Source organism: Zootoca vivipara, chromosome 3, assembly GCF_963506605.1.
Source record: "Zootoca vivipara chromosome 3, rZooViv1.1, whole genome shotgun sequence".
Lineage (NCBI taxonomy): Eukaryota > Metazoa > Chordata > Lepidosauria > Squamata > Lacertidae > Zootoca > Zootoca vivipara.
The window spans coordinates 89,637,991-89,656,771 of record NC_083278.1 but is presented as its reverse complement, the minus strand read 5'-3'; the positions used below and the strand labels follow the sequence as shown (position 1 = coordinate 89,656,771).

The window sequence follows — 18,781 nt, the reverse complement described above, 5'->3', positions numbered from 1 at the left end:
ACCTAGGTTTCATTCTTGGAGTTCAACTGTTTGGTTCAGATCAGGCTGCTCTAGCCCCCATCATGGTCAGTCTTGGACACATTCTTGGATGGGCTGTTCTATGGGTCTAGGAAGAGGATTACTTCACCAGACAAGCTGTTCCAACCTTCTTTCTTTCTTTAGATAGCTTGGTCCCCTTTTCCTTCCCTGCTCCTTGATATTCCTTTCCATTTTCTGGTTTGTTGCTCTGAACTTGCTTCGGTTAAGAGATTTTATGGAACGTGCTTCCTCTCCCAGTGATACTCAAGCAAGTTTCACAAGGTTATAAGCTTCAGGGACTTGCATAGCTTGGACAGCCACAGCTCCAGCCAGTCCAGGGACATTAATCAGTCTGGTGCTAATGATGAACTCCAGGCTCACTCTCCCACCACCTCCTCCTCTCACATCTAGAAGGACCTTGTTGAAGCATCCCTTTCCTTTTGAACTCTGCTCTCTTCTTCCGCTCTTAAGTCTATTCCCACTGGCACTAGCAGTGTGTATTTCGCACAATATTGGAATTGGGCATTTAGTCGTGGTGACACCTGCCCTTTTGAACTCCCTCACTGCGTATCAGACAGGTTGATTCAGTAACGGCTAAATACATTCCTATTTTAAGGAGTCTTCAAAAATATTTCTCCCAGTTGGTATTTGTCTTGCATTTGAATTGATTTTATGTATGTGCTGTTATTGTTTTTGGATAGGCAACTGTTTTATATCTGTAAATTGCTTCTGCATGCCCCATGGGAAGTGATTCATAAATGAAACTAGCTGTACCCGGCCACGTGTTGCCTTGGCTTAGTCAGGGCCCCCGTTTCCCAGGACAGGGGGAGAATTCTGAATTCTGGTTTGTTGTTGACTTCCTCTATTATGACTTGAATTGGTAATCTCCCTTTGGGGTACCATGTGTCTAAACTAAAGATATATTATTACATGTATCAGTCAAGTACAAATGTACACAGGTGTGTTTGCATGAATGTATGATCTAGGACACATGTGATATCCACACAATATACTTAAAGCTCTCTTATATCACTTTAACCATCAACACACCCACCCACATCCTTGGAACTGTAGCTTGTTAAGGGTGCTCAAAACTGTAGCTGTACTTAAGGAGTTTCTCAACCTTAATAAACTACCTCCACAGCCTCTCTCAATTCAAAGACCCACCCACACTCACCCACACTGCAGGGCACACTCTTGGCCTGTCCCCTCCTGCAATATAGGCTGATGGGGGATGGGGGCTTAATTTGAATCCTTTGTCATGGAAGGTTCAGTAATGCAGTTTTATTTTCAGGAACTCCAAACTCCCCTTTCTTTCACTGGCTGGTAAAACTTTTTTTATTCTAGCAGGCTTTTGCCTGCTGCAGTCATTGTTAATTGTCATCTACATTGTTGTTACATTTAAATGGATTTTAATGCTATATGTTTTATCTATTGTTGTTGTTGTTGTTGTTGTTGTTGTTGCATTTAGTAATTTATATTTGTGATTTTATGCACCTGAAATACAGCATATATATTTTTTATATAAGAAACACACCAGTTCAACTGAATTGCACCTGAAAACCTATTAATCAGTAGGACTCTTATTACATCAGTGTGGTTTGCTCTCTTTGGCCAGGACAAGTTACTACCGGTAATAACTGGTGTTCCATATTCTGGATCAGCTGATATTTCTGAATGATAGTCAAATGTAACTCAGGTGCAGGGCATAATAGTAAATTTGCTCAGGTAGTTTATCAGTGAATGTTTAACACTGACAGTCAGTTCAGCGAGCTGCTTACTGAGATTTTAAAAATACCCAAATGAATTCGCTTTGGCAAATGGGAAAACTCCTCTGACAGAGTGTGATCAGATTTGCTTAAGGAATGTGCCCAATATCCACCAAATTATGCAGTAAAAGGTGGGCTGGTATTAGTGAACACTGCATTCAATTTGCAAAGTTGCAATAACATTAGTGGGCTCAGTGATCAATATAAGTCAGGCATAGGCAAACTTGGCCCTCCAGATGTTTTGGGACTACAACTCCCATCATCCCTAGCTAACAGGACCAGTAGTCAGGGATGGTGGGAATTGTAGTCTCAAAGCATCTGGAGGACCGAGTTTGCCTATGCCTGAAACAAGTCATGTCAAATCCATTATAAACATGACTCCCAATTCCAACTTCTAAAAATGAATGGGCAATAGATAGATCAGAATCTACTGGTGGGTCGGCAGATGACTTGAGTTTCCAACTCATAATTGTTTAACAACAGCAACAACAAAAGCCCTCTTCTTTCTTCTTTCATATTAGGCTGTTAGGATTCCTGCTGATCTGTAGTAAATTTGTACTTATTTTTGCAAGACAATCAATAATAATGTAGTCACATTATATGTGAAGGTCCAGTTACAGAGGCAGCATGAATACACAAATTCACATATAGCAAAAATTTACCTGGCTGCTTTCTGGCAGGAATGTGGGGGATAAAGTCCCCCACAGAAGCCCTCTCAGTGTCTCCACTATCTCCTCTTCACTCCTCCCCACATGGCAATTGCATATTGCTTTCCCTCCTCTCCAGGGTATTGCAGTGAGAGTTAGGCACAGAAACCCAGTTCCCACACCAATTACCATGACAGTGGGATGATCAGCTTCGATGATTCTGGGCAATGGCTGGAGTGGAGGAGGAGGAGAGACAAAGGTGGAAGGGAGGAGAAGGAGGGATGCAGGCAGAAAGAGATGTAGACAGAAGTGCCAGCTCCATCCATCACAGCCTTTTTCTTTAGCCTGCATCTCTCTCTGCGGCCACCCTCCTCCTCCTCCCTTCCACCTTTGTCTCACCTGCACAACTTCCCTGCTGGTTGCGGCAGCCAAGGGAGCTGGCATGGGGCCCCTGGAGAGAAACAAAACACTGAAAGCTACAAGCTGGAGTTGAGCACATGTAATTGATTCAGCGCAAGTTAAATGTGTATGTGATGCGACAACACCATATATAGCTCATGGCATGGCATGGATAACAAACTCTGTCCCTTGGGTCACCATTTGGTACCTGACTCCAAACCCACCATTTTGCACCCAGCTCTGGATTGGTGAATCTTAAAGAGTTCTAGTAAACAAAAACAAACAAACAAACAAAAACAAATTGGATCCCTCAACCCTGACATCTGCACATGCTTGCTCTGTAAGACAATAAAATTGCACAAGCCACTACTTCTTATCAGAACAGAATATATATTGCCTGCAACGTTGTTATCAAGCATGCCAATGCAAATTCCCTGGGAACGGTTTAATAATGTGAAAGCAGAGGTCCTTTGGAGAACCTACCAGCCAAAATTGTTTTTAACTGAAGAAGTTGGGGAATCAAACCTAGGCCTTCAGCATGCGACGCATGTGCGGTACACCTATGCTTTCACATTTTCACTCATGACAATGAATGCTTCACGGCTCAATAGCAGATGTAGCAAACGACAGCCTTCCTCACAAATTTGGAGATGAAGAACTGGGCAGGGACCATCACAGCAGTTGGGTGGCATTCCACACTTCCACAACATGATTGCTTAATTTAAGACGAGGGTCACAATCCTGGACTTAGCTCAGCATGACAGCATGAAGACCAAATGACTAAGGCCTTCCAGGCGTAATTGCAGGGCAAAACATTTTATTATTCTTATTGTTAAATTTGTATACTGCCCTTCATCTGTAGATCTCAGGGAGGTCCACAACATCAAAATACAATATGAAAACACAAAATACATAATTAAAACAAGAACAAACAAAAAACACCCACAAACCAATAACCACCCACACACAGATTTAAAAGGGTATATATACCGTTTCTCATATTTTAAGACATACCCATAAAATAAGCCATAGCAGGATTTTTAAGCATTCAAGGAATATAAGCCATACCCCGAAAATAAGACATAGTGATAGGCGCAGCAGCAATGCCAGCCGCGGCAGGAGGAGGAGGAACAAAATAAAGACATCCCTTGAAAATAAGCCATAGTGTGTTTTTTTGAGGAAAAAAATAAATATAAGACGTGTCTTATAATATGAGAAACACGGTAGGAAGTTAACCAGCCCAAAGCCTGCTTGCAAAGGAATGTTTCTGCCTGTCCATGTCAAAGGGAAGCACTTTTGCAAAAAACCATGGTGTTGAGTATCCCCATTATAAGTATTTTTGTGTGTGCATGTGTGCTCGAATGCATACGCATGTGCGCACACACATGTTATTTTTTTAAAATAACTTGTTTTGGTATAGCTCCAGACCAAGACTGTTGCTGCTGCTGCTGCTGCTGCTGCTGCATTTGTTTATTAAATTTGTACACCACCCTTCATCCAAAGATCACAGGGTGGTTCACAACATAAAAATATGACATGAAAACACAGAATACATAACACAAAAACAAACCAATACCCCCTCCCAAAAACACATTTAAAAGGCCACAGAACAGCCATGTCCAAAGTCCATTTCGGGGGCCTAATCTAGCCTGCCGGTTGGTTTAATCCAGCCCCCGTAGCAGTTTATTTCCTGGGGTAGTATCCTAAAATAAACCTCAATAACTTCAATCCTAAAAAAGCTCAACAACTTCAATCCTTTAAAAAAAGGTCAACAACTTTGGCCGGCCCTTCCGGCCCTTCACTTCATCAGATCTGGCCCTCTTTGAAAAAAGTTTGGACGCCACTGCTATAGAAAGTTATAGAACGTTTAATTAGCCAAAAGCCTGGTTATAGAAAAATGTTTTTGCCTGGTGCCTAAAGATATGTAATGAAGGTGCCAGGCAAACATCCCTGGGGAGAACACTGGTTCATGCTAATCGCAGTTTAGAACAAACTATGGTATAAGTTGATAAACCATTGGTCTAGTCATATTTACAGTGCTTGTCTGCTTTTTCTGCCTTCCCATCTCTACAATGAAGCAGTTTTTGGAAGTAGAAAAATTGCCTCAACTGTAATTTGTCAATTCAACATTATGCTAAACCAACCATGTTTTTCAAACCCACTTCAACAACACATGGTTTTCAATTCCAGTTTGCAGCTATAGTTCTTCAGTTCATACATTATATTAAACTACAGCTAAAATAAGATATGTCAGAAGTACCCACAATTTTTTAACTGGAATTTGTAACCAAGCCAAAAACTGTTGCCAGATTGCTGGCCCTATACCAACAGCAGCTGCAAAGAAGACCTCTGCACCCTCTTTCCTGCTTGAAAACGTCGAGCAAAGCTTGACCTGGGCTACTGCTCTGCACGTGTCCTGTATCTCTGCACAGCAGCAAAAGCATCCTCCCTCTCTTGCTCCAGAGTAGAAAATGGAATCGCTGGGGCTCTGGACACTTCGCCATGCAGTTGCCAAAAACCCAAACATGGACATAGGAAGGAAGCAGGATGAGCAGAAACCTGCCAGGCAATCCCCACCCACCTCTCTATCTGCAGCACTTCCAAGTATGTGAAGAAGTCCTGCTCATCATGCTCACCCAACGGCAATTCACTATGGTGAATAAAGCTGCCAGGGCCTGTTTCACTGGACGTTCATTACAACTGAATCAATGTTTGCCTAGCGCTGCAACACAGATTTGATCCTGGGGTTCATTTATCAAAGTATGGTTGGAATTTATGACTGAACACAGACAATGTCAAGGTGACACTGAAGTTTTGCCAGTACAGTTGAATTTGAACTTTTATGGCCATGCACTCCTGAAAAATCATAAGATAGTTCACTGATGAGAGCATAAGCTTACATATTTATTTGTTTATATTATTTTATTTTACATATGGCACATGTAAGACCCCAATTCAGTATGTCACATCGACTTAAAAGGGCACCGGACAGTTGAGCAGAAAAAGACATCTGCATCAAACATTGTGGATCCAACATCCTCATGGTGGACTCAACAAATGGACTAAAGCATTTCCTAGGAAGTTATTGTTAGTCTGTATCTCTGTCCCCTGCATGTCACATTTCTGAAAAAAATTCAACAGGCACACTTTCCTCAGAGGCTAACAGGGGGAAAGGGCCATAGTTCAGTGGTGGAGCAACTGCTTTGCGTGTAGAATGTGTCACATTCAATTTCTAGCCTATCCAGGCAGGACTGAGTGAGAGCCCAGACAGAAAAACTCTAGAGAACTACTGCCAATCAGTATACACAATCCTGAGCTAGATGGTCTGATTCAGTATGAGGTAGCTTCCTAAATGTCTATAATCGTATGAAAGAAAATCCTAAAGTAGGAAACAATGACTGAAAATAGCAGCGCCATTCAAGTCAAACATTTAGCCCACAATTGTATCAAAAAGAAATGTGACTAGGATCTGCACTGGATTCAAGCATGTTCAATTATTCATCCTAATATGGGGAAAAACAAGACAACACCCTTGTACTCTCAACCACTGTGAGGCAAACCTATTTTCCCCAGGAACAAGCAACACTGACATTTCCCTAAGTTGTATTACAATTTGATTTTTCATTTTATGGTATGACTACTATAGCCGTGCCAATAAATATTTTCAACACACTATGAGTTCAAATTGTTTGTACTGTTGCCACCCTCTGGTAAGGTCTTCTCTCCTTTTATCAGACATTGCATTAAAGCTTGGTAAAAATGTATAAACATAGACACAAGTGATAAATTACATTTCTAAAATAACATGAAGCATCTTGGTGTATCAGATTGTTCTAAAGTAACTGAAAATACTTTCTTTGAAAAGACACAGTAAGTTTGTTTTCTTGCTAATGTGCTGAATTTACTGCTTTTGATACTACCTATGATTGTACTGGGATGCGGGTGGCGCTGTGGGTTAAACTACAGCGCCTAGGGCTTGCCGATCAGAAGGTCGGCGGTTCGAATCCCTGTGATGGGGTGAGCTCCCGTTGCTCGGTCCCAGCTCCTGCCAACCTAGCAGTTCGAAAGCACGTCAAAGTGCAAGTAGATACAGTGGTACCTTGACTTACGAACTACTTGACAACCAAATTTTTCGACTTAGGAACGGAAACCGCAGCAGTTTTAGATAGGGCTTTTTCGACTTACGAATTTTTAGATGGGGTTGCTTCGACTTACGAATTTTTTCCGTTTCCAATGCATTCCTATGGGAAATCGCATTTCCAATGGCGCTTTTCGACTTACAAATTTTTCAACCTACGAAGCTGCCTTTGGAATGGATTAAATTCGTAAGTCGAGGCACTACTGTAAATAGGTACCGCTCCGGCGGGAAGGTAAACGGTGTTTCCGTGTGCTGCTCTGGTTCGCCAGAAGCGGCTTTGTCATGCTGGCCACATGACCTGGAAGCTCCCTCGACCAATAACGCGAGATGAGCACCGCAACCCCAGAGTCGGTCATGACTGGTCACGACTGGAACCTCAGGGGTCCCTTTACCTTTACCTTTATGATGGTATATTTACGGTACATATTAGCAAAAACTTATTTTTACTTTCAGCTGAAATTTCACATTATGGATGTGCACATCTGCAAGGAGATGGATATTTAATAAATGATCTCAAAAATTCTGCATAACCTTTAGAAAATTATCTCTCCCAATTACCCCTTCCCACAGTGAAATGTAGGAAAACATGAAGTTACCAATCTGTAAGAACTCCACACACAGTGAAACATTACACCGATAAAAACATTCCTTTGTTTTACAGAAGTGGCCTGGTTCAAACATTACACTAAATCATTGGTTCCCAAAGTGGGTGGTACCACACCTTAGGAAGCAGTAGGATTGCCTAGGACAGTGGTTTTCAACCAGTGTGGCACCCTGGGGTGCCTTGAATGATCGTCAGGGATACCATGGGCAACCTTCTTTTCCTTCCCTCTCTCCTCTGATGCCCCTCTTGTGTCTCTGCCTCCCAAAGCCTTGTGTGGCTGTTTCTTGCAGCAGCCCTGGCTACAAGCTCCCCAGGTGAATGGTGCCTCTGGGGCTGGCCAGAGGGTGCTTCCCAGGCCCCTGTAGGGCAGTGTGATGAGGCACCTCTCTTTGGGGCAGGGGGGCAGCTCAGAGACCAAGGGTGGCAGCAGTGGCTGCCTGGAGGACTTCCAAGGAGAAAGGATAAGAAACACACTCCACAAAGGAAGGTATTTGAAAATCGGTGAAAGGCTGCCTGCTCAGCAGGCAAGGGGTGACATAACAGGGCTCCTGAGCCCCACAGGATGCCACAGAAAGAATGTAGTTGGTCAAGGGAGCTATGGACCCAAAAAGGTAGACCTGACCTTGGGGGTGCTAAGAGGCAAGGGGGCAGCAGGGAGGTGCTGGACACATAAATGACTTTAAGACTTTGAAAAGCTGGCATCCCTGGATCAAGTTCACCAATTTTGTTGAATTAAACTAAATAGTTGTAATTGGATTTTTAATAAATGTGTAATTAATTGCTACTGTTTTGAATTCTTTTTGTGTCGTTCTCTTCTTAAGTGGGTGGTGCAAATTATATGCTGTTCTGTTTACAGTAATGCTTTTTACAGGGTTGGGTAGGGGGTGCTGCACTAGAATTTGCTCTTGGGGTCTGGCTTCTTGACTTATCTGAACCCAAGCTTGCAGTTTGTTGCCTCCAAAGAAACCATAAGGGGCAAGTCAAGAACAAACCTTGGCTTCTGCCTTATGACTTATTTGGAAATAAACAAATCACAAGTCCAGGTTCAGATGACACAATAAGCCATACCAGGTGCAAGAGTGGGGGAGGAGTGAAGCAGCAACTTTGATACTGCTTGTCCATGATCAGAAAGCAAACAAACCTAGGCTTCAGACTGTGGTTTCTTTGGAGTGAAACCAGAATGTAGCCCATACACAGAGACATTTGCTTATCTGCAGATTGTGGCTAAGTGTGGCATCTGATTGAAACCACTAGTGAGGAAAGCAGAAGGGGGGGGGGATGTTTCAGAAACCATACTCAAACTCACGCTTTGGTTTTCTCATATTTCCAATGACAAAGTAAGAAAAAACCCTGGACATTTTATATAATATGATACATATACCTTCAAGATGGCCCATTATTTGTTCATTCAAGCAACACCACTTAACGAACCTGAGTTCAAAGGAAGCAATACATATAATGAAAAATTCTACATTGCTTTTTTATTGCTGAAGTGCTTCTCTTTTGTATAGCCTCTGTATTGCCTCATCCATCTTATAACCAAGTTTTCATACATGTTATTAGTTACATAAATGCACTAAAATATCTAAATTACTTACTATTTCAACATGTGCAAAGCTCACAATGGTCTACAGCACTTGTTCACTCAGATAACTAAAGCTAAAAAAAACCCACCCAGCTATTCATATAGACTGCTTTACAAATACTTCAGATTTGACTCAAACATGTTATCCCACCACTCTGCAGCACTTGTTCATACTCAGAGACCTTATTACTGAAAGGTATTGAGTATCACCAACATTAGACATAACCATTTTCAAAGGCACCAACAGTAATTGTTGCAAAGGAACTGACAAGCTGGAACGTGTCCAGAAGAGGGCAACCAAAATGGTCAAAGGCCTGGAAAGGATGCCTTATGGGGAACGGCTTAGGGAGCTGGGTATGTTTAGCCTGGAGAAGGGAAGGTTAAGGGGTGATATGATAGCCATGTTCAAATATATAAAAGGATGTCATATAGAGGAGGGAGAAAGGTTGTTTTCTGCTTCTCCAGAGAAGCGGACACGGAGCAATGGATTCAAACTACAAGAAAGAAGATTCCACCTAAACATTAGGAAGAACTTCCTGACAGTAAGAGCTGTTCGGCAGTGGAATTTGCTACCAAGGAGTGTGGTGGAGTCTCCTTCTTTGGAGGTCTTTAAGCAGAGGCTTGACAGGCATATGTCAATAATGCTTTGATGGTGTTTCCTGCTAGGGGGTTAGACTGGATGGCCCTTGTGGTCTCTTCCAACTCTATGATTCTAACTCCTCGACTGTGTATGTTCATGCCTGTGGTCAAAATCTCTAAAAATATTCAATGTTTCACCATACTGGAAGATGAATAATCTCCCCAACACTTCACACAAACAATACAACATTTACCAAGATGGCAAAGTGGAGGGAGGTCACCACCTGACTGGCCTACTTGTCTAAGTGCCCACAGCAATGCATTTCCTTGACTTCGTTTCATTTTTTCAGAATCCTAAGCAACGAAGAGGAGAGGAGGTACAGACTATACACTCTTTTCTTGTACTTGTCTCCTGTCTTCACAATCCTTCCAGAGTAGACCAATGAGAGGAGACTGAGAACCAGGAGTCCTCCTGCCCCAATTCCCATGGTGACTTGCAGTTCTAAACCAGAGCAAAACCAAAGTTGCTACCTTACATATCTGTACTGAATAGAAATAGTGATTTCACTACTTCCTGGGAAAACACACAATCCATACTTCTGCAAATTCATGACACTGGCTTAATAGGACCATGCCACAGAAGATGTTCTTGTAAATGCTAAAAGAATTAATGAGGTTTTTAAACAGCTGTTCTTGTTTTGTTTCATACATATTTTGCTATTATAGAATTATATTAATTTACATTTATAATATTGCATTGCTATTATATTATGTTAAATTACATTTCAGAGGGATTGTTTGTACCTGAATACTGTATAGTTATAGCAACACCTATTGTTTCAAACTGGTATTATCAACCCATTATGAACAATAGGCCACAAAACTTGAATACCACTTAAAGATACAGCAGGGACATAAAGTCACTACTAAACAGTTATGTTCTGGCTAGGGTAAATTCTGTGCTCAAAATAATAAATTAGCCAATAGGTCACTGAATACTTTTTTTAAAGTATGCGTTTTAAATAGTAACAAACTTGTTTGCTCTCCCTTCATGTACTTGCTTAGTTATAACCTAAATCCAAAGAATGTACATTCTAGTCTCTAAAAAGTAAAGTTTAAGAAAACTACCGTAATTGTACAAGTTATATTATAAGAAGTTAGGACAGTAAAATGACTGACTGATAAATCAAGAGCAGCCAATTTAGCATACTAATGTCCTCACTTCTGAAGAAATGTTTGCCAGGAATACAGCTTACTTCAACTAACTGACATATGTTTAAATGCATAGTAGCCCATCAACACCAACACTAGAACACATATCAATACATCTTTTTGCCATGTGTTCAACTCATTACAGACATACCCTACAATTAATGGGAGGCACTTTTAAAAGGGTTTCAGTGTGTCCACAAAAGAACTCACAACTATACAATCATCCTAAAAAAAACCCCAATCTCTGTAGTATCTGGGCATTCTAAGACACATCAAACGCAAACAAAAGTTTTAGAAATTTTGATCATTGAACTTAGAACATCAATTATCAGAATATTATAATTTCTAATCTGTTGCTAATATTTTAATACACACTACTGGAAAAGTAAATGGGAAGATTTCAGAAACACTACTATGTAATCCATAATAGACTGAACTAAACGTAACCAAATACATAGGGCACTCAGCTCTAATTCAGTTAGAACACACAATTGTGCGTTGTGTGTTGTATAAATATAGCTGGTTTCCTCAATATATTTGCAGAGGATTTGTAAAATACATTTATAACTCGCTCACACACTAGGAGGACACCCAACAATGAAATGAATGAACAAAACCACAGATTTATAAATGGACCAAGTGAGAGCCACGAGAAGTACTAAACGTGGGTGCAGGCTGCCAAGACTGCACAGTTTATGTACGTTCTCTGCTAAACTTTTTTTCCAGAAGAAAGTACTTAAAATTCCTGGTGAAGTCAAGTTACTTGACATTTTGCCTCACTAAAAGAAGTGGTGGGCCATATCATGTGAATCTTATTGTATTACATTCTAAAGGGCTTAGCAACTGTTGGTCATTAATCTTTAACACAAAGGCAATTCAAATACAATGGCAAGTATTTTTTTTGGGGGGGGGAGTAATTTAGTCCCAATCCCAATAGTTTAACCTACAAGAATAGGGTCCCCCTGGAGCCTGGTGAACAGCCTAGCAAGTCCCCTGTCCAAAGTGTTGCGTCAAAGTGGTGAAAGAATATAAAATACAGAAATTAAAAACCGTTTAGCCATGGAGGGGGGAGGGGAGATACCCACGTCACTACTGACAATATGTGAAGAAACCCCTTTTAAAGCAAAAACAGAAAACCCACCCAAACACATATTCGTCATTGCTAGTGTTGTGTATGTGATTTTCTCCTATTTATCGATTACACAAAGAAAAACCCAGCAGGGGCTGCTGCAATGCAACATACGCCGATTTGAGATTGGAGCGCGCGGGGGGGGGGGAGTTCTTTTTCACTTCTACGCCTTGAATTCTGTAGCTGGGGCGAACAGATAGGTGATTCTATGCCTTGCTTTTAACCGCGAATAAAGGGCACCGAAAATAGCCCGTCCTCTTCCCTCCAGCTCCAGTCGCCCCTCCCAAAGAAAATAAAGGTGGTTTTTCAACCCTCCAAACGAACCAGTGTCACCTCTCCCCCTTCCTTTCTGTGCACCCCCCCCACACACACACCCCAAAAGCTCTTCCACAACCCTTGCTTCCAACAAAAGCTCTGCACGCCAGATGAGGCATTATTATCCCTATGGTCACACCATCAGCACAATCCCTTTTCTTTTTCTCCTGCCGGCAAACACGCACACGCAAACTTCCCCCCATTCTAGAGAAAAGAACAATGCGGGGGGGGGGGATAGGGAGAAGGACATGCAACTACAACACCGCGGGAAATCAATGCAAAATTTGGAAGGGGGGGAGAGGGGAGAGAGGAAAAACATGGGGGTGAGAGAAGAAACCTCCCCCCAACCTGCTTTTCGCCGCAGCTCCTTCGCTCCAAACCGGCCGACACTTCCCATATCCCCCCCCCGCGGCTTCCCTATTAAGGACCCCCCCCCCGCCATGCCCATCCCGTCGGGGTTTCCCCCTCGAGCCTCCAGTCGCTCCACTCGGGAGGGGGGCCCTTCCTAAACCCACCCGCGCAAGGCTTCCCCGTTCTCGGCTGCAACCTCTTCCCCCTCCACCACCCCAATCGTCGCAACAACAACAAAAAAGCCCTCCATGGACATGGACCCACAAGGCCCCCCTCTCGGCATAATGGTTCCCCTCCTTGCAGAGGAGGAAAGAGTAAAAGGCTCCCCCCCACACACATACAAATGCATGCATGCATGCACACGCACACACTTCACCTCATGTTGCTGCCCAGGGGCCGGGGGGGCGTCTTCCCCCCCGCTTCTCGCTCTTCTCTCCTCAGGAGCCGGCTGGGTTGTTCTCAATAGGCGATGAGTGCGGAGGGAGGGAGGGAAAAGAGGAGGAAGAGGAGCAGCGGGGAGGGGGGTCCCCCCGCAGGCGCCAGCCAGTCCCTGCCTTGGCAACCCTGAGACTGGCTCGCCTTGCCTTGCCTGCGCCCTCCGGCTTGGCTGCTTTGGCCCAACCCGACCACAGCGGGGAGTCCAAGGAGGGAGGGAAGAAAGGGAGGGAGGGAGGGAGGAATGGCGCACGCGGGGGGGGAGGAGCGGGAGGAGGGGAGAACAAGAGAAGGTGGGAGCGTCGGGAACGCGGGGGGCAGCGCGCAAGCGGCTCGCTCGAGACGCCGGCTTGCATGGGGGAAGGGGGGCGGCGGCGGCGGCGGCGCAGGCAGGCAAGGGGGGACGCAGGGGGGACGCCAAGGGGGCGGAGCAGAGCAAGCCGCGCCTCCTTGGCTGCTCTGCATTCCCTGTGCATTCCATGCGGGTTCTGCCGAGGGGCGGGGGTGGGGGGGGAGGTTGGTGGAAGCGCCGTAGAGAGATGTGGGATCAACCAACTGCGGAGGAGGAGGAGGAAGCCACTGCGGTGAGCTCATACGCTTTGGCGACCCCTGCTGACCGCCCGGGTGGTTCCCTTGCGCACCTTGGGCGCGTGTGCCGGAGTGGCGCGTAGCTGAACCCCCACCCACCCCCCGCCGCCATCGCAGAGACGGTGGTGGTGCACTTCCAGAGCCCACGACCGAAAAGGCTGGAATCTGCAGTCTCGAGAAGACTGCCTCTCTGGAACGAGCCGTTTGCAGATCCCCGTCACAAGGGACTATGGGCACGGAATGGCTAATTTTCTTCTGCTGGTTTCTCCACCAGGCTTCCCGTGCTTAAAGCATACGGTATTTCGATGTTCTGCTCTGCACAGCATACTGCATTTGTTAACGGCTGCGTACCGTGTAGGTTACTAAGGACACGTGCGTTGCATATATTACTGTTCAAGCCGCTGGTTACTGTTCAGTCCTTTCTACCGCGAGACCTGCCTTGAATTCTTTATTGCTAAGCGCCCCGGTTGCTTCTCTGCTTTGCCTGTTCTCATGCGCCTTGTTATTCAACCCACATTTACCTAAAGTTTCTCAACATGGTCCTCCTGTATTCAGCGTGCAGATTGCCACCAGTGCACACCGCTTTCCAGTTAACGCGTCCCAGTTGTGAATATGACTCCTGTTTCAATTCCAATCTTGGTTTCTCTGCCATGGTTCACTGAGAAGAGCATATTAAAAACGTGGAAGAAATCCCAAGGCTGCACCAAAGTTTAGCTGCACCTATGCTTCGCATAACACCAATACTCAGCATATTCGCCTGGAAATGAATCTCATTTGTTTCCATTGTTCTATCCTTATCCAGGAAGTGCACTTAAGGTCACATTTTGCAATGCACACTTGAGAGTAGGTCCCATTGAACTCAGAAGGGCCTTATTTCCAAGTATAATTGGGTTGGGCTGTATGTCCGGTTGTATCCAAATATTCTGGCTTCCTGCTGAGTCCCATGCATGCCTCTTCAGAAATAGCTCCAACTAAATTCAGTAGGACTCACAATCAAATATTTCCGGGGATGTAGCTGTGTCCATCTGTTGCAGCAAAAAGCAACAAATAGTCTCGTGGCGCCATAAGGACTAAGAGACTTTATCATGACATAAGCTTTCGTTGACTTGAGCTCACTTCATCAGATGCATAAATCATTAGTCATCAGATAAATATGCACACATATGGATTTGAAGGGGTGGGTGTAAGGTTGGAATTAAATGACCATGCAAAGGATATATACAGGCTGTGACAACCTGATGAAGTGGGATTCTAGTCCATTATGGCTTAAGGCATGATCAAAATACTTTGTTCATTTTCCCAAGTAAGTGTGTGTATAAGGTTAGGTATGAGGTTGTCTTGTTTGAGGTTTGGCATAAGTTCTAAATGCAACAGACTATTGTGGTTAGGTCAAAGGCTTGACAAAAGTCTAATTTTAGGCCATGAATAAATGATATGTACTGCCTTTCTGTTCCTTCAGCTTCTCAAATTAACCACCAAAGCTGAACCCCATCACAATGACATTTGCCTTGTTTTCTGCACTGTTAGCTTATACTGTATTGCTTTTTTGTTTTTTGTTTGTTTGTTTTTTTTAAAAAAATGACATGTTTATTCTCCATGGATAAAAATTTGCTGGCTACTTCTTTGTTATTTCTAGCTGAGTTATTTCTCCAGTTTATATATGGATAGCCTTCTGTAGAAATGCTGAAATAAAAAGAAAATAACGCTTTGTAAGAACAAGGTTGAAGAAGTGCTAATGTTGCATTTAAGAGTAACCGCTCCAAGGTTTATCCTGGAAAGGAAAAATACTCCCCCCATCTTTGGGCACTGGTTTTTTTTTAATTCATCCTGACTTGTTTTGAGGGAGATTAGACAACATTGGCTCTTCAATTAGCATTCAGTCTTATTTGTTTGCGGGGAGATTAGATGATGTTGTATCAAAGCAAGGGTCACCCCACAACTTCCCAGTGCATTTTCCTGACTCTTTCCTTATCACAAAGAATCCAAAATTTTGGGGAAGTGGGTTTGTTGCACAAAATGTCCCAATCAACTATAATTGCACATCCAGAATTTTCCAGTGTGTGATTGAATTGATCTTGAAAATAGAAACAACCTGGAAGCACCCATTGTGTGTAAACATACCCGTGTGATGGGAGTGGGGAACCAGTGTGGTTAAGAGCGGTAGATTCATAATCTGGTGAACCGGGTTCGCTTCTCTGAAGTCTCTCAGCCCCACTCACCTCACAGAGTGTGTTTTTTTTGGGGGGGAGGAAGGGAAAGGAGAATGTTAGCCGCTTTGAGACTCCTTCGGGTAGTGATAAAGCGGGATATCAAATCCAAACTACTACTACTACTACTCCTCTTCTTCTTTTCAGCCTGAGGGCCACATTATCTTCTGAGCAATGTTCCAGGGGCCACATGTCAGTGATTGCGGGTGGCAAAGGCTAAAGTGGGCAGAGCAAAATATGCACACTCACACATCCCTCTCTACCCTCCTTCAAATAGATTGTTTCTGTGCATTTCTTACCTAGGTATCCACAGTGATGCATTTATTTGGCCTCTACTAGAGCCAGGGCCTTTTCAGTACTGGCCCCAACCTGGTGGAACGCTCTTTCCCAGGAGACCAGGGCCCTGCGGGATTTGTCATCTTTCCGCAGGGCCTGCAAGACAGAGCTGTTCCGCCTGGCCTTTGGGTTAGACTCAGCCTGACCCCTGTGTTTTTCTCCCTCATGGCTTGGATTTATGGCCTACTTGAAATGAGGCTGCACTTTAAATTTTAATACTGTATTTTAATCTGTATTTTAATTAATTGTTTTTATGTTTTCTTGTAATTCTGTTGGTGTCAGCCGCCCTGAGCCCGGTTTTTGACTGGGGAGGGCGGGGTATAAATAAAAATTTATTATTATTATTATTTATTTATTTATTTATTTATTTATTCATTTATTCATTAACTTCCTTTGAGTGTATTTATGCCCAACTTTTCTACCCAAGGCATCTTATACTATAAAACAGAGCAAACAATGTCAGTGTTGATTCCATAACATTTCAGTTAAAACAATACTGTCAAACCTCGGTTGTCGAACGTAATCCATTCCAGAAGACCATTCGACTTCTGAAATGTTTGACAACCGGAGCAGTTACTTCAGGAACCGAAACGTTTGAAAACGGAGCTGTTCGACAACCGAGGTTTGACTGTAATATAAAAAGAACTAAGTTCAAATGTGTGGCAGATAAAATACCAATAATAAGGCAGACAGATCCAGCCATGCTTCCTGAAATAGATGCATCTTTAAAAGGCAGTGAAAAACTTGGCAAAGGTGCCTAATTAATCTCCCAGGACGGAGAGTTCCACTGCACAGTCACAAAGGAGGGAGAGTGATATTGCACTAATGTCCTGCTTGTTTAGTCACTGCAACAACAGAATGCTGAACTATGTAAGCCTTAAATCTGATCCAACAGGGCTCTTGTGTTGTCTCCTGTGTTTCCACCACCCAACATGCAGGAGAACCTCCTCAGACAATGTTCGGCTCATACAGGAAGAGAAAGTCCTTCAGGTATCCTGTACCTGAGGCAGCAGCTGTATTCAGGGAATGGCCTTCTCACTGACACAGAACACCTTCTCTCTTTCCTTTCTCTTCCACACAACAACTGATTGTATTATAGTTGGTTGATGTGACACTTGATGCATGACCAGATGTTGATGAAATCAATCCTTCTCCAACCACACGGCAAAGCAGTTGTTTGTATCATCAAGAATGCAGGCTGCTACTCAGCATGCAGTGAAAATTGTGCTTTATTATTTTTATTGCTCACTTTATCATACCACTGCTATCTAAGCTGAACAAATGAAAGTATTAAAGGATTCACTTTCTCATATCAGGAGCTTAAATAAGAATTAACTGAACAATTGAACAGTTATGGAGACACCCTCCACAGGTGATCAAAATGCCCCAAAGTAAATAAATCCTCCTAAATGATCAAAAGCAGTACTATAAATAACACAGTTTGTTATAATTATCCTTTGGATCCCATACTTTTAAAATTGAATTAAGTTTAATAGAGTTGATGTTAAACATTTTTGTTCTGGACAATAAAAAAGAATGGTTAATGAACTTACAGGGCATTGCAATTATAGATAGCTACCAGTAATAACAGTTATATCAGGGCCCTTCCAGACCAATATTTTATTATGGATGTATTCTGCAGCATATTCTCGACACAATAATAGTGCACTAATGATGGGTTTATTCAGCTTTTGTCTGTTATGTGATGCTTCCCCAGTGTTACGCATCATAGCTGTCTGGAATGGCTATAGCTCAACAACAACAACAACAACAACAAAAATTTTATTATTTGTACCCTGCCCATCTGGCTGGGTTTCCCCACCCACTCTGGGCAGCTTCCAACAGAAGACTTAAAACAGAATAAAACTTCAGACATTAAAAACTTCCCTAAACAGGGCTGCCTTCAGATGTCTTCTGAAAGTCAGATACAGTAGTTGTTTATTTCCTTGACATCTGAAGGGAGGGCATTCCACAGGGCGGGTGCCACTACCGAGAAGGCCCTCTGCCTGCTTCCCTGTAACTTCACTTTTCGCAATGAGGGAACCGCCAGAAGGCCCTTGGCGCGGGATCTCAGTGTCTGGGCTGAACGATGGGGGTGAAGATGCTCCTTTAGGTATACTGGGCTGAGGCCGTTTAGGGCTTTAAAAGTCAGCACTAACACTTTGAATTGGGCTTGGAAATGTACTGGGAGCCGATGTAGGTCTTTCAGGACCGTGTTAAATGGTCTTGGCGGCCACTCCCAGTCACCAGTCTAGCAGCCACATTTTGAATTAGTTGTACTTACTGGGTCACCTTCAAAGGTAGCCCCATGTAGAGCGCATTGCAATAGTCCAAGCAGGAGATAACTAAAGCATGCACCACTCTGGTGAGACAGGTTGGGTCTCAGCCTGCATACCAGACGGAGCTGGTAGACAGCTGCCCTGGACACAGAATTAACCTGCGCCTCCATGGACAGCTGTGAATCCAAAA

General features: G+C 43.4%; 1 protein-coding gene across 3 annotated transcripts in view; it reads right to left on the bottom strand.

The window, feature by feature from the left end:
* Nucleotides 1-13,530, bottom strand: part of ENAH (ENAH actin regulator) — an 86,351-nt gene extending 72,821 nt beyond the window's left edge. For 2 of the 3 annotated variants that reach the window (XM_035111434.2, XM_060272972.1), the window contains exon 1: nucleotides 13,123-13,518. In XM_035111434.2, the coding sequence (XP_034967325.2) occupies nucleotides 13,123-13,127 (5 nt within the window). In that variant the 5' untranslated portion in view covers nucleotides 13,128-13,518. Of the gene's footprint in view, nucleotides 1-13,122 lie in introns of all 3 variants that reach the window. The other variant, XM_035111432.2, reaches the window with a different exon arrangement.
* Nucleotides 13,531-18,781: the final 5,251 nt, after the last annotated feature.